The sequence below is a fragment of the Myxine glutinosa genome, chromosome 1 (assembly GCF_964187855.1).
Source record: "Myxine glutinosa chromosome 1, kmMyxGlut1.1, whole genome shotgun sequence".
NCBI lineage: Eukaryota > Metazoa > Chordata > Myxini > Myxiniformes > Myxinidae > Myxine > Myxine glutinosa.
Window position 1 is genome coordinate 348,738,980 of NC_136261.1, and position 14,893 is coordinate 348,753,872.

A 14,893-nucleotide genomic window follows, 5' to 3' on the forward strand; every position below is an offset into this window, starting at 1 on the left:
TAACGTAGGCCAAGAAACGCCACCTGGTGGTAGCCGGTATTACACGTTATCTTTGTCAACAGTACATAAATAGAGAATGTACAATTATGTGAGAATAACTCCCACTCGTCTGCTTCAATATGGTAGGTGCATGTGTGCAAGTTCGGAGACGTTCCACTAACATGAAGGAGACGCGTGTGCAAAATCTGGGGTGAGTCGGTTAGTTGTCAGTCTCGGAGCCGGTGTGGAGAAGCTCTGAAAGCAGCCCACAGGTGATCGTTGCTGACCCTCTGCAAGAGCAAAGAGCCTCCGACTGGGTACCAGGATGTGCCATCGCTTCCTGGGCCACTCTGGGTACCTGGCTGTTCCGTCACTTCCTGGGGGCACTCTGGGTACCAGGATGTGCCGTCACTTCCTGGGGCACTCTGGGTACCAGAATGTGCCATCACTTCCTGGAGCGCTCTGGGTACCAGGATGTGCCGTCACTTCCTGGATCTCATACAAAAATATCCAACCACAGACAGTGATACTTGGACCACCACCTGAAGTCTGCTTCAAAGATTTTAAATCGAGGTATCATTATGTGGACCCGCCATTTTGCTATAAATCACACACATTGCTAAAATCAGTAAATGTATATTTTCCAGTAAGCTGGTACTCATTTTGCCGACCTCGGAAGACCCAAATATCTCAATTGAGTGAACACGGATATTTCTTTGGATTTAATCTATTCCAGAATGATGACATGGACATGAATTAAACACCATCCCCAAATCCTTGTGATAATATTCCTTGACAAAACCTGGATCCAAAGTTTATTGCACAGTCTTCATTTTATATAAGAGCAAAAATTTTAGCCTCACCCGCTTCCCCAAGCACACCATCCCTGTACATCCACCAACAACCAATCACTTCTCCCCATTTTTGAACCTCATCTCCACGTCAAGTCTCCTGCAATTCTTCACCTTTGTTTTCTTTCCCCTCCCTCCCTATTTTTATATTTCATTTATGCTCCGCCCCCCCCCCCCCTCGCCCCTCCAACACACTGATCTCCGATGTACATGGCCACCACCCAAACAGCAGCAACTGTAACAACTGTAACAATTTCAGTGCTGTATGCAGTGTTAATACAAAAAAAAAAAAAAACTCCCCTTGGCGTTATCTATCTATAATTCCAGTAATCTCTGTGTGTATGTATGTATGTATGTATGTATGTATGTATGTATGTATGTATGTCTGTGACCGCTGTTTCTCGACAACCACGGGTCCGATATACTTTAAACTTGCCAGGTATATTGCTGGGGACCCGAGGATGTGCCTTTTCAAGGTTTCATATTAATCGGACAAGTAGTTACCGAGCTATGTCCAAAAAACGATTCAACCAATCAGAGAGCAGCGAGCTATCACGTGTGCCGAACGTGGCGAACAGACTCTGCCTCGGACGGCACATTTGAGAGCGTATTCATTTATTTCACGTTGGCAAACTATGTTGCCGCTATGTTGGCGTTAAACGATGTTTTAAAACTAATTAAAACTAATTTGCGATTCTTTCGCTTTCCTGCGCGTTTGTGCATGCTATGGCGATTTCTTTACCAAACTCCGCAAGCCGTTCGCTTTGGACCAAACCATTTCATGTAAATAGAGGGGGGGGATTGTCACCGTACTCGCAAGCCGTTCGCTTTGGACCAAACCATTTCATGTAAATAGAGGGGGGGGATTGTCACCGTACTCGCAAGCCGTTCGCTTTGGACCAAACCATTTCATGTAAATAGAGGGGGGGGGATATAATTTTAGATATAGATATAGTACGGGCATGCCCTAGTCTTTGCAATTACAGTTCGAGAGCACACACTATATACACTCCAGTCTTTTGTTGTTGGCAGACCTTGAAAACAATGCAATGTGCCTTTACAAAGTCGTTGCAGTTACCAAGGTACGCATTAAGGTGTTCATCAGCTCATTGAGTTTTTTAAATATTATTTCGTCCCTTAAAGAGATCGTTTTTTCTAGTGGCTCAGTTATTGAATAATTAAAATATGAAAGGTTAAATTGTGTATTTACTCATATATATATATATATATATATATATATATATATATATATATATATATATATATATAAAGGAGGAGTGTGTGTGTGTGTGTGTGTGTGTGTGTGTGTGTGTGTGTGTGTGTGTGTGTGTGTGTGTGTGTGTGTGTGTGTGTGTATGTATGTGTGTCTGTTTGGATGTCCGCTTATAACTCAAGAACTACACATCGGAGAAAAGTTTTAGACACAGATTCGGAATCAGCATAAAATCCTGGTGGTTATAGGCTACGTTTTATTTTAATATCAATGGTTTAAAAAAACTACGCCACCTGCAATTCCATGGTGGTTTGTGGCGGCGCTAGACGTTCGGGGTGTATTGCAATGGTTTGGCGGGTTTGGCTGTGGGTCCAGAATAGCTCCCATTTCCTTATGTTCTTCCACTTTTATTTTGAATCTTCTGTTACAACGCCTTCCTTATCTACCTTATATCCCCCCGACGAGGCCTCTACATAATTTCATGCGGCAGAATTTCGTACATTTTGAGTGAAAGAAGGGAGACGAAATTGTAGGAGGAAGAAGAGGCGCGGCGACTGTGGAGGGCCTCGATCGTGAGTGGAAATGGCGGGAATTGCGTTTGTATCGCAAAGTAAAGGATCTGCATTCATTTCTGAACTTGCATTGGTGGATTGTTATACATCTGCATTATTTTTCATTAAAAAAAACTTTATGTTGAACTTGAAGGCTCCAAGCACGGACTATATATATAGCCCTCATTGAGGTTGAGGTAAAGCCCCGCCCGTGGGGCTGATACTGTTGCTCGTATATATAAATCAGAAAGTCAAAAAGAAGCAATATAAATTCTGCATTGCTGAAAACCTCTGTCGATATGTTGCATTGAAATAACTTTGATGAATGGAAGTAATTGGATGTCAAGACCGACTATACTTTGTAAATAACTAGACAATGCATTTAAAATATGAATCCCATGTACCAATATGGCGTTGGCAGTACATAAACTAAACCACAAGCTGTATGCCCGACCAGCCAACATCACCTCGAACATGACATCCAAAATTGATACCACACATCCCAAAACTGCAGGACTTGTGAATCGAATGCGTCATGCCTCAATCATGTTATTCTTCTTGGTTTCATTTGTCCGTATTTTCGAAGTATGTGTAATCCTGTAAAAGGAAACGGAGAAGAAGAATAAACGAGACATACAAAAGTCAAATTCTTTGTTATAGTGGGGCTGATAAGCTCATGTATGGAGGTATTGTGCATTTTATGACTAAAGCATGAAAGTTTCAGCATATAATCTACATACCCCAAGGTTTTATTTCAGACGTGGAGGCAATTTGTATCTGACCTCTGGTGACCTTGAGAGGTCATTGACCTCAGCATCACATTTTTCCAGTTTTTGCCCCCATCACCCTTCATTATAAATCACATATATTTGCCAAAATTGCATTTTTGTTCTCAAAGATGCTTACCTACCCTACCAAGTATTTGTGTTTATTTCCAGGTGTAAAGTACACCTTAAAACTTCCCCTCCGATGAGATAAATTAATGAATTATTAATGAAATTTCACTCATTAAACATGTTTGCATTTAGTATTGCTGCATAAAAATTGATAAAGGCTTGTTAAATATACACTAACAATGTGGTTTGTTCTTGTGCATTACAGGATAATCCCTCTGCATGCCTCAGCTAGCTCCTGGTACTCTGGTCTGCACTCTTCAGAAGTGTAGTGGTGGTGGAAAACCTATAGAACCCTAGACTTAGACACTTGGACGCCTTCCGTTCTTACCGTTCTTTTCTGCTTCCAGTGTCTGCTTCTTTGTCACCATGTCAAAACGCCATATACTGATTGATCCTGCCCAGCCTTCTACATCTAAGCATCCCAAGTCACGTAGCACCACTAACTGGGAACTCTGTGCCCTCTGCCAAGTAGAAACAGGGGAAGCTTTGCAATGCCCTGCCAGGTCAAGCAAGCCACCTGTAGGTAGCGGTTATGTGTCACAGGCCAAGGATCTCCTTGTTTCAGGAACTTGGACAAATACCAGCTGAGCTGGACCTGGACAGGCTGGATGATGGGAGCGGCATAGAAGCCACACTGATGACCAACAGGGCCCAGTGGCACAAGACCTATCGGTTAAAATAAAATCAAACAATGCTGCAGCGACGGCACAATAACATACCACATTGTTAGCGTATATTTAACAAGGAATTCAAAAAAAAAAAAAGTATCAATTTTTCTGCAGCAATACTAGATGCAAACATGTTTAATGAGTTAAATTTCATTAATAATTCATTTAATCTCAGCGGAAGGGCAGTTTTAAGGTGTTCTTTACACCTGGAAATAAACACAAATACTTGGTCGGGTAGGTAAGCATCTTTATTAGAACAAAAATGCAATTTTAGCAAATAGATGTGATTTATAATGAAGGGTGATGGGGGCAAAAACTGGAAAAATGCGATGCTGAGGTCAATGACCTCTCAAGGTCACCAGAGGTCAGATTCAAATTGCCTCCACGTCTGAAATAAAACCTTGGTATGTGGATTATATGCTGAAACTTTCATGCTTTAGTCATAAAATGCACAACTGGTTTGCCTTTCTGCCCCACTATTACTGCAGGGTTTATGTATTCTCTCACTGATCCACCATCTCTGAAGATTATTAATGATGCAAGCTACCTCCCATTGATGCCCCGAAGAATGACATTTGACAGCCCTTCCTTACCAAGAGCAATGCAGCAGCAAGTAGGTTGGCTTTGAGCTTCACATCCATATCCATGGGAAACTGCACCGTGAAATTGTCAGCAGCAGTAATCCACTCTTGGCAGCAGCCGCCCCATCGTTTGCATATGAGACCGATCTGATTGCCAGATACATCCAGAACCTGCAAAGAGGGCATGTAACATAAAATTATACAACAGTGAGTATCAGGAAAGAGCAAGGTTCAATTGATAGCGGGGCAACAATTTGGCACAACTGGCAAGGGAATAGACGAATCGGAGAGTAAGTGGGTGCACGTGGAAACTCTGGCATCAGCAATTAAGAAGGTCAAGTTATAGATGGTTAATGGGAGTAATAAAGATCAGGGCGGATTGATAGGAGATGACAGCACACTGCTTGTTTGAAACCAGGGAGCGAAGAGTGAGACAGAACAACTTCTGGAAGGCGGTTACGTAGACAGAAGAATTGAGAAAGGAAGTTGAGGCGTGCAATCAGCCGGGATGGTGGGAATTTAACAGGAGGCGGTTACTGGAAGGACACATGCATCTTAGAGTTTCTGGGAAGGACTGAGAGAGTCGAGTTCGCAATGTTGGAGAATAGAAGGTAGAAAGAGACCACCGACCTGACTGTGATGTGAGAGCAAGACCTTGTGCTTCGGCCTCATCACGGGAGATTCCAATAATTTTGAGAGTCTTCGATTCTACAGAATCCAGGAGAGGCAGTTTTGATACTTGTGGACTAGCCTATTGCAGAGAGAAGTATTCCATTGAGCCACAGACAAAGGCCTTGTGAACTGTGAGTAGCTGCCTAAGATTTTTCCAAGGAAAGACTTGGATATAATTGAAGAAAAGTGATGCATAATAGGATGGTAGTAATAGAGAGTGGAGGGGGACAAAAAGACAGGAAATGTCAGCGATGAAATACTAACTTAAGTACCCGGAGTTGCCCGGCGAAATTTAATGAAATATGCATTTAGATATTTCCTGCATGACAAATTGGGGATTATTGGCCTTGTGGTTTTATATGAAACTAGCAGAAGTACCCGGAGGGAGGAGGCAGGAGAGGAAGTGGTGAGGAAGGGAGTAGGGGGAGTGGAAGGGGGTTCATCACGTCATCACCTTTTTGTTGAATATATGCTGGTGAATGTGCATTTCTGAGTTAAATGTGATGCCGATCAGGAAGAAGAAGAAGCCTTACTACCAACTTCGTACTCTTCCGGAATTGTTTGATTAATTTGTGTTCAAATATCTGGTGATTGTTTTGTATTTATTTATGCGAATGTGTACTTGTATTTAACTGTCATTAATTTTAAAAGGCTTAGGCACTATCGAGCAAATTTTTTTTTTAATCCCAAAAAAGGTAAAAAGAAACTTCAGAAATTTATTTATTTATTTATTTTTGCCTAAAACACTCCCAGGCACTCACTGATGAACCTCTGAAAGTTTGACGAAGATCCGTTCAGCCATCTCTGAGAAAAATGGCAACAGACACACACACACACACACACACACACAGACCAACAGCTCTCATATAGTAGATACCATGATCATATTTTGAAAAATGCACCTGCACTCGTATCTAAATGCTTCACTTTCTAAGGGTGCCCCACATGCTACCATGGAGGCTGCTTTTCTTGTGCGTTGATCCTCAACCCGAGTCTGTGTCTGCTCTGTAGTTGCAGCTGCTCAAGAGGCTGCTTGTCTTGCACGTTGATCCTCAAGCCGAGCCTGTGTCTGCTCTATAGTTGCAACTGCCCAGGAGGCTGCTTGTCTTTTGTGTTGATCCTCAACATGAGCTTGTGTTTGCTCTTGTATCTGATTGGTTTCTGCCCATCAGGGGGTCTTTTTCTGGCATTTGGCAGTATTTATAATGCAAGTAAGGTAGATTAGGATATTTCTTAAAAGAAGTGTTCCTTGGCAAGTTCCCTTGAAAGTTGACTGTCAGAATCGAAGATATCTTAGTAGCACAGACGCAGAGTTCATTTTCATGACCTGGGAATGCAAATTAAATAAAAATCGAGTAACTAACATCAGTAGTTGAGCCCATGTAATTTGCACGCAACAGACTAGGGGGATTACAGTTTGGGAGCATGAACACGGCGGTGTTATAATAAATCCGAAGACTCAATGTGCCCTGATCTATTAGCGCGAGTGAAGCTATCAGAAGTGCTCCGGCGGGCATCTTACTGTGCCGATCTTCGTGACAAGGTAAATTTAAGATAAAAAAGCAACAGACGGGGATCATACCATGCCGGGAGGATTAGAGATAGGGAGAAACCTACCAAGGGGATACACATCTTGCATGCATAATATGGCCTCAACATATGATCTTCACAATATATTACTCGATCGCGGCAGTGTGTGTACAACATCCCTACTCGAAGCCTGATCACGGACGTGTTATAGTAAAGCAACCTTTTTCATAACAGGTGCACGTGTAAGCATGATGATAATAATTAATCAAATGTGTTGACAACAAATCAATGCAACCTCAACATATGATCTTCACAATACCTATTACTCTACATATTACTCGATGAACCACCCTATCTGTGAAGCACCAGGATAGTAGTGTATAGTTGGGCTGGAATTTGAACCCAGGCTAAACCATGCAGAGGCAATGGAAAACCACTCAGCATAGCCAGTGCCGAGAAACTGTTTACGTAGAGGTAAGCATGCTACCGCTTCATCATCCTATCAGACCGCAATTGTACGTCAAACAATCAGAAAATCCCCATTTTCATAACTACATATAATGTGCTGCACACAGACAGATCTGAGGTTTTCAATAAATTTGACTGTTAAGCCACAACATGTCACCGTCAAGCAGTTCTGGGCACCAAAGCCAATATCGTAAGGAGCAAACCGACAGGAGAAGTGAAACGTGAAAGTGTCACCTTAAATTTGACATCACTGCCACAGCTGCAGACACAAAATGGCCCATGGATGAACAAAACATCCTGTCCGTCCGCTGTCTGTATGGTGAAGCGAGGCAGGCAAAGGTGCCACTGTTGTCGAACAAAACCCAGCACCAGGCCACCGGGTCCCATAACCTCCATCTATAGACAGATAGGGAGACAGACGATGAATATGAGGTGACATGTACACACAAAGATGAGCACAAGTCTCTATTTTGAAAGGCAACCCAAACGCATTTTTTTCTCTCTGAAAACCATTGAAAATCATTAATCATTGTATAATTATTAAAGGGAAAAGATTTTTGAACTTTTTATGCCAAGCCTTGTTGAAAAATAACCCTAGAGTGTCCATTTTCGATTTTGCCAATGATGTCACACCATGAACTAACCTTGATCCAGATGGCAGTTTTATATCGTGAACAGTGCATGTCGAGCTCGGATTCCGATACTGATTCCTCCATCATTAGCAACTGAAGTCCTCAGTATGTTGAAACTGATCGGTGGGATTGTGATGAAACTGTTGGAGACTAAACTAGTTAATTGATGATGGAAACGATCGTGGATATTGATAACTAGGGTGAAGGTTGATGGGGGAGTGTGGGGTGGTCATGGGTATTGTTAGCTAGGGGGACTGTTGATAAGGGATTGAAGAGGGGGTGGGGGAGTGTGGGGTGGTCATGGGTATTGTTAGCCAAGGCTACGGTTGATGGGAGATGGTGGAGGGGGTGAGGGACGGATGGTGGTTGGGGGTATTGTTAGCTAGGGGGATTGTTGATAAGGGATTGCAGAAGGGGTGGGGTGGTCGTGGGTATTGTTAGCCAGGGCTACGGTTGATGGGAGATGGTGGAGGGGGTTGTTGGGGGGTATTGTTAGCTAGTGTGACAGTTGAGGGGGAATGGTTGAGGGGGGAGGTGTGATGTTTGGGAGTACCATTAGCTAGGGTGACCGTTGATGGGGATGGTGGAAAGGGGGGGAGGTGTGAGTTGGTCGTGGGTATTGTTAGTTTGGGGGATTGTTGATAAGGGATTGCAGAGGGGGTGTGGGTGTGGGGAGGTCATGGGTATTGTTAGCCATGGCTACGGTTGTTGGGAGATGGTGGGGGGGGGGGGGGTGGGTGATGGTGATGGTTGGGAGTATTGTTAGCTAGGGTGACGGTTGATGGGAGATGGTGGAAAGGGGGTAGGGCGTGGGTTGGCCGTAGGTATTGTTAGCGAGGGTGATGTGGGATTGTAGAGAGGGAGTGGTGCTGGATGGTGTTGCAGTTTTTAGCGATGGCTGTTTCTTCTGCCTATCTGTGGGGTTGGCATCCTCTCTCAATTGTGGCAGATAACCACAAGGTATATGGCCAACTCTGCTGTTTCATCACAGTGCTGTGTAAAATGTTCTGAGCACAAAAGCAAACATTTTCTCGGCCCGATTCACACTTGGGTATTTCGGCCAAATCTTGTCCAATTTCTGGCAACCTTCGGATCTTTTCGCCATTGGTGTGGCATGAAACTGCCAAGGTTTATACTACTACAACTACCACCAAGGATGCATCGACCCGGCACATTTCTAGAAATTTGAAAATTAATTGCCATTTGAGTTCAATCGTATCGTGATGTAACCCGTAAACAATATGGACGTGGCAGTCGACTTCATGTTGTGACGTCATGAATAATCTTAAATAAGAAGAAGATTTTGACCTTTATTTGCAAAATTACCGACGTTATAAATCGCAAATCAGAAAAAGACATCTGTTTTGTATCGAGGTGGTCTGAGCGTTTCGGTTTCCCTTCAAACCATTTTAGATATTTGACAAGGACAAAAAATAAATTAATTAAAAGAAGGCAACTGCCCTCCCCATTTGCATTTTGTTGCCATCTATACTCTCTTCACTCCTATTAGTCTTGTACATCGAGCTGATACAGGATGAACTGCATTATACCCGTTCCTCGTCTGTGGCTCACCTCTTGAAGGCAAAGTTTACACCAGCAGCAAAGTCCCGGCAAGCAGCGAAACGGTCGGACCAGTAACAACGGACTGTTTTGTGCGTTGTCTTTCACCGTTATGGTCAATGGACGGAGTTTTCCGAGACATAAACGAGCACAGCACCCTGACTTCTCTTTGGCCGTCCAGAGGTGCTGTCCGACCGAATTCTGTATCTCGTATGTGTTCTCCATGTGGAAGTTTAAAAGTACTGCGAGGCCAAGGTTAGGGAAGAAAATCATGTTAATTTCGCCGAATGATACACAGGAGAATATTTGGTGCAGGAGGAGACCATTCGGCCCATAATGCCTGCGTTGCACCAACCCCAGTATCGTTACCCATCCACATAGAGGTAGTGGACAAAAAAATGGAAACACTAATGTAAAGTAACTTAATAGGGTTTTGGGCCACCACGTGCGGCCAGTACGACCTGTATGTGCCATGGCATAGAGTTCACCAACGTCTGGAATTCTGCAGAAGGGATGCGGCACCATTCTTCCACGAGAAAGTCGATCAACTCACACCTGTTAATGGAGGTGGAAAACGCTGTCGCATGTGTCGTTCCAGAATATCCCATAAATGCTCGATTGGGTTCAGTTCTGGTGACCGAGAAGGTCATGACATATGGATAACATCAGTGTCATGCTCATATATAATCATTGGGCGACCACACGTGCTCTGTGAATGGGGGCATTGGGGGGGGGGGGGGAGAGGCTCCTCTTTCAGCCATGCCAGCCATAAGTATAGGCAACCAGGCCTGTGCAGCATTTTTATACCTGACCCTAAGAATGCTGGGATGTTGTTTGCTTAATTAACACATGGGCCACACTTGTGTGGAAGCAGTCACTTGGTGTCCCTCATTTACCCAAGTGTTTCCATTTTTTTGTCCCCTACCTGTACAAGCAACTCCACACCCCTCTATTTGCAATGCATCCAGATATAGCTGTATAACTCCTATTTTAATTTATCCACCATCCCTACTGCCGCAACCTTCCGGGGAGACCATTCCATGGATTGACCACACACTGACGAAAAGACCCCCTGCCTTAAAACTTTCCTAACTCCCATCTTTTTTACCCTCAAGCTATGCCCCCTGGTCCTAACACTGTCCACTCTGCTGAAAAACCCCACTACATCTATCTCTTCCACACCCTTCATTATCTTAAGCATCCCTTGCACTCACCTGCTCTCTAATGTATAAAGTCCCGTCTCATTCAAACGTTCCCCATTGTTTCGTTTAGCTAGCCCGAGAATCAATCTTACCCTTTGATAATCATGTCATATGACTTACCTTCAATGATCTCCTTTTTCTGCTTTATGAGTAGCTGATCAATCTGGGATGGAATAGAAATACAAGTGGGACAACCATAACACACTACTTTAAAACTGCGTTTGGGTATTCCCTCAGAAGAGTTAACACCATTCTTGAAATAAGTTCACGAGCGAATCCCGGTGATAACGAAGATGCTATGAACATGTTAATGTCACAAAGCGAACGGGAAGATTGAAGACAAATCTACGAAGTACTTTTTCTGAAGATTTGAGAGAGATTTTGACAAATTCGTGCCTTCAGAAAGTATTCACACCCCTTGACCTTTTTACATTTTGTTGTTACAGCCTAAATTTGAAATGGATTAAATTGAGATTATTTGTCACTGATCTACACAAAATACCCCATAATGACAGAGTAAAAACATGCTATTTTAAATTTTTTAAAGATAATTAAAAATAAAATACAGAAATATCTAATTTACATAAGTATTCAACCCCCTGAGTCAATACTTCGTAGAAGCGCATTTGGCGGTAATTACAGCTTCGACTCCTCTTGGGTATGTTTATATCAGCTTTGCACATCTGGATTTGGGGAGTTTCTCACATTCTTCCTTGCAGATTTGCTCAAGCTCTCTGAAGTTGGATGGGGAGTGTCGGTGAACAGCAATCTTTAAGTCTTTCCACAGATTCTCAATGGGATTCAAGTCTGGGCTTTGGCTGGGTCACTCAAGGACTTTCATGTTCTTGTTCTGAAGCCATTCCAGTGTTGCTTTGGCTGTATGTTTGAGGTCATTGTCCTGTTGGACCATAAATCTTTCCCGCAGTCTAATGTCTTTTGCACTCGGAAGCAGGTTCTCCTCAAGGATTTGCCTGTATTTGGCTCCATTCATTTTCCCTCTTTCCTTAAAAATCTCAGTCCCTGCCACTGAAAAGCGTCCCCATAGTATGATGCTGCCACCACCATACTTCACGGTAGGGAAGGTGTTAGATGGGTGATGAGCTGTGCTCGGTTTCCACCAGACGTAGCACTTTGCATTCAGCCCAAAGTTCAATTTTCGTCTCATCAGACGACAGAATATTTTGCCTCATGCTGAGGTGCTTATGTGCTTTTTGCAAATTTTCATGTCTTTCACGTGTTTTTTTTTGCAAACTCCAGACATGGTGTCATGTGCCATTTTCTCAGGAGTGGCTTCTGTCTGGCACCTTTCCCATAAAGCCTTGATTTGCTGCAGAGACTGATGATCAAAGGAAATTGGATGCCCCTGAGCTCAATTTGGAGTGTCATCGCAAGGGGGTTGAATACTTATTGACGCAAGACATTTCAGCGTTTCATTTTAATTTTGTAATGTATTCCAAAAAAAAAAATTCCACTTTAACATTATGGGGTATTATATGCAGATCAGTGACAAAAAAAATCTTACTTTAATCCATTTTAAATTCAGGCTGTGGCACAACAAAATGTGAAAACAGTCAAGGGGTGTGAATACTTTCTGAAGGCATGTTGAGTGTAAAAAAAAAAAAAAAAAAATTGCAACCAGCACATCCGTTATCGGATGTAGAGAGGTTAAAAAGGAACTTTCTTCATGATTCAATGTGCTTATGCTGTTTGGATATGGCCTTACTGTAGCTCAGACATAGATAAGCATGTACCAACAGTGTTCAAATGAATTGGGCATTATTAAGACACATAATGTTTTTTTCACAGCCCAGTTGTTCCGTTAATGTCTCTCAAGACTGTAGAGTTGGAGATATGGAGAAATCTAGAACATCATAGTTGACATAATTGTAATCTTAAACTTGCCTAACTCCTCTCCTTCGAAATCCATTGGTCTTGTTTATTCCTACAAGAGGTGCGGCCGTGGCTTGTGGAAGAGCTGAACGACCGAGCGGAGAGTGTCCCAAAAGATTGACAAAGATGGAGATAGAAACAGGTGGGCAGGAATGTGCAAACACAGCACAGAAAGTAAAGGGGAGTAGCAGGCATAAAAAGGGGGTAGGAGGGTCAATGAATGTGTGAATTCTCAAGGGTAGGTAAGGAAGAGGGCATGAGGTGGTGAGTGGGCAGCATCCATTGTAGGTCTAGACTAGAGGGAATGGCATGAGATGGCATAACTCAAAAAAGGTTACGTAAACGAGAGACCGCGATAAAGGAAGAAGCATGAACTGCAGGGGCAGAAGGTGGACAGATAACAAAGGAATGAGGTCCAGAAATAGGGAAGGCTTATACCCAGGCCTATGGTGAGCCAGCTGGGGACTCGACTTCCTGGTGCGATATGCCATGTATCACATTAGTATTCACGCTGGCTGGCAGGATAGCCGACAGGTATGTGCACTCACCTCTAAGCTGCTTCGCCTGAGTAGAATCCCAACCCAGCTATACAACCTTGGCTTTGAAATTCCGCTGTTGCGACCTTCGTGCATTATGTTATCAAGACAATGTTGCCATAAACAAAACCTTTGGCAAATGTTTGCAGGAAGCTTTCCTTTCATAGAATTTGCCTTTTGAAAACAAATAAAAATTCCAAGGAAGGGAAGGACAAAGCACTTGTTATGTAACCCCTTATTATGAGTACCGGTACCCAAATAAAAATGTACCATCCCATATATACACAAAGAATTAAGTTAAGCACCCCCCCGTTTTTTTACAACCTCGCACATTACAAGTTTGTTGTCGTCAAAACAGTGTAATATACCCATGATATTGCTATATTTTCTGGAGAAGTGATATTATGGTCACATAAAAACATAACAATCATGCCGTTTTCAATATTTTATTCTGAATAATTTAAGGTGAAATTTTTTGGGAATTTTAGGCATATTTTCACCTCAATTTAAGTATGGAGCTATAGGTCCATCACGGACAGTGTGGATGACGTTTATGTTTTCTAACGTACAGTCATTGTTCTGAGAAGACCTCTAGCGATCTTTGCGTCAATAACGTGTGTAGGACCCACGTGATCGGATCACTACTCAACCCAACTCAACCCTACGAGTGCACTCATCTGCATTTCATCAATGGATAATTGCTAATGTCATACCAATCATTATTTGATCTCACATACCTTAGAATATATGCCAATGTATACATATACACAAAGAATATATATTAGGGGGTGCTTACCTTAATTCGTTGTGTAGGGGTGCTTAACTTAATTCTTTGTGTATATTTACATACACCCACACTGTATCTGACTGGTTTGTTCCTGCATGGCGTCATGCTGTCCCATTTATCAAATGCTTCCGTGGAACCAGGATATCGCCACAAAACAAAACATAAAGAGACCTGTGCGAGATACTCGAGTCCTTGGACGTTGGGAGTTGGAGAAGGCCACTGGGGAGCTACTGAGGATGGGTGGAAGAAGAGAAAATAAAGAGAGAACTGTTAGTGAAAACAAATCAGGTGTGTGTGTGTGTGTGTGTGTGTGTGTGTGTGTGTGTGTGTGTGTGTGTGTGTGTGTGTGTGTGTGTGTGTGTGTGTGTGTGTGTGTGTGTGTGTGTGTGTGTGTGTGTGTGTGTGTGTGTGTGTGTGTGTGTGTGTGTGTGTGTGTGTGTGTGTGTCACGGACTACGTGGTGCATGACAGGTTGGTTGGAATCAAAGCGGCTGGCATTGAATGAATGGCTCCACAAGGAGTTTGTTTGATTCTCTCTCCACCTTCTCCTCCCTTTATAAGGAACGAGCAGAAGTACCCGGCATTGCCGGGTGGGGGAGGGGAACGGGGGAGGGGAGGGGAGGGGAACGGGGGGGGGAGGGATGGAGGGGGAGGGGGGTGAGGGATGGGAGGGGGAGGGTGAGGGATGGGAGGGGGAGGGGGAAGGGGGTGGGAGGGGGAGGGGGGAAGGGGGTGGGAGGGGGAGGGGGGAAGGGGGTGGGAGGGGGAGGGGGGAAGGGGTGGGAGGGGGAGGGGTGGGAGGGGGAGGTGGTGGGAGGGGGTGGGAGGGGGAGGTGGTGGGAGGGGTGGGAGGGGGAGGTGGGTGGGAGGGGTGGGAG

At 43.7% G+C, this 14,893-nt stretch overlaps 1 protein-coding gene across 1 annotated transcript in view; it reads right to left on the reverse strand.

Annotated features, from left to right (window-relative positions):
• Nucleotides 1-2,161: 2,161 nt before the first annotated feature.
• Nucleotides 2,162-14,893, reverse strand: part of LOC137413271 (phospholipid scramblase 2) — a gene marked incomplete in the record, with an annotated part of 27,865 nt that continues 15,133 nt past the window's right edge. Inside the window, 6 exon segments of the mRNA XM_078769894.1 lie at nt 2,162-3,191; nt 4,752-4,910; nt 7,644-7,805; nt 9,614-9,843; nt 10,924-10,966; nt 14,188-14,243. Coding sequence (XP_078626020.1) covers nt 3,159-3,191; nt 4,752-4,910; nt 7,644-7,805; nt 9,614-9,843; nt 10,924-10,966; nt 14,188-14,243 — 683 coding nt within the window.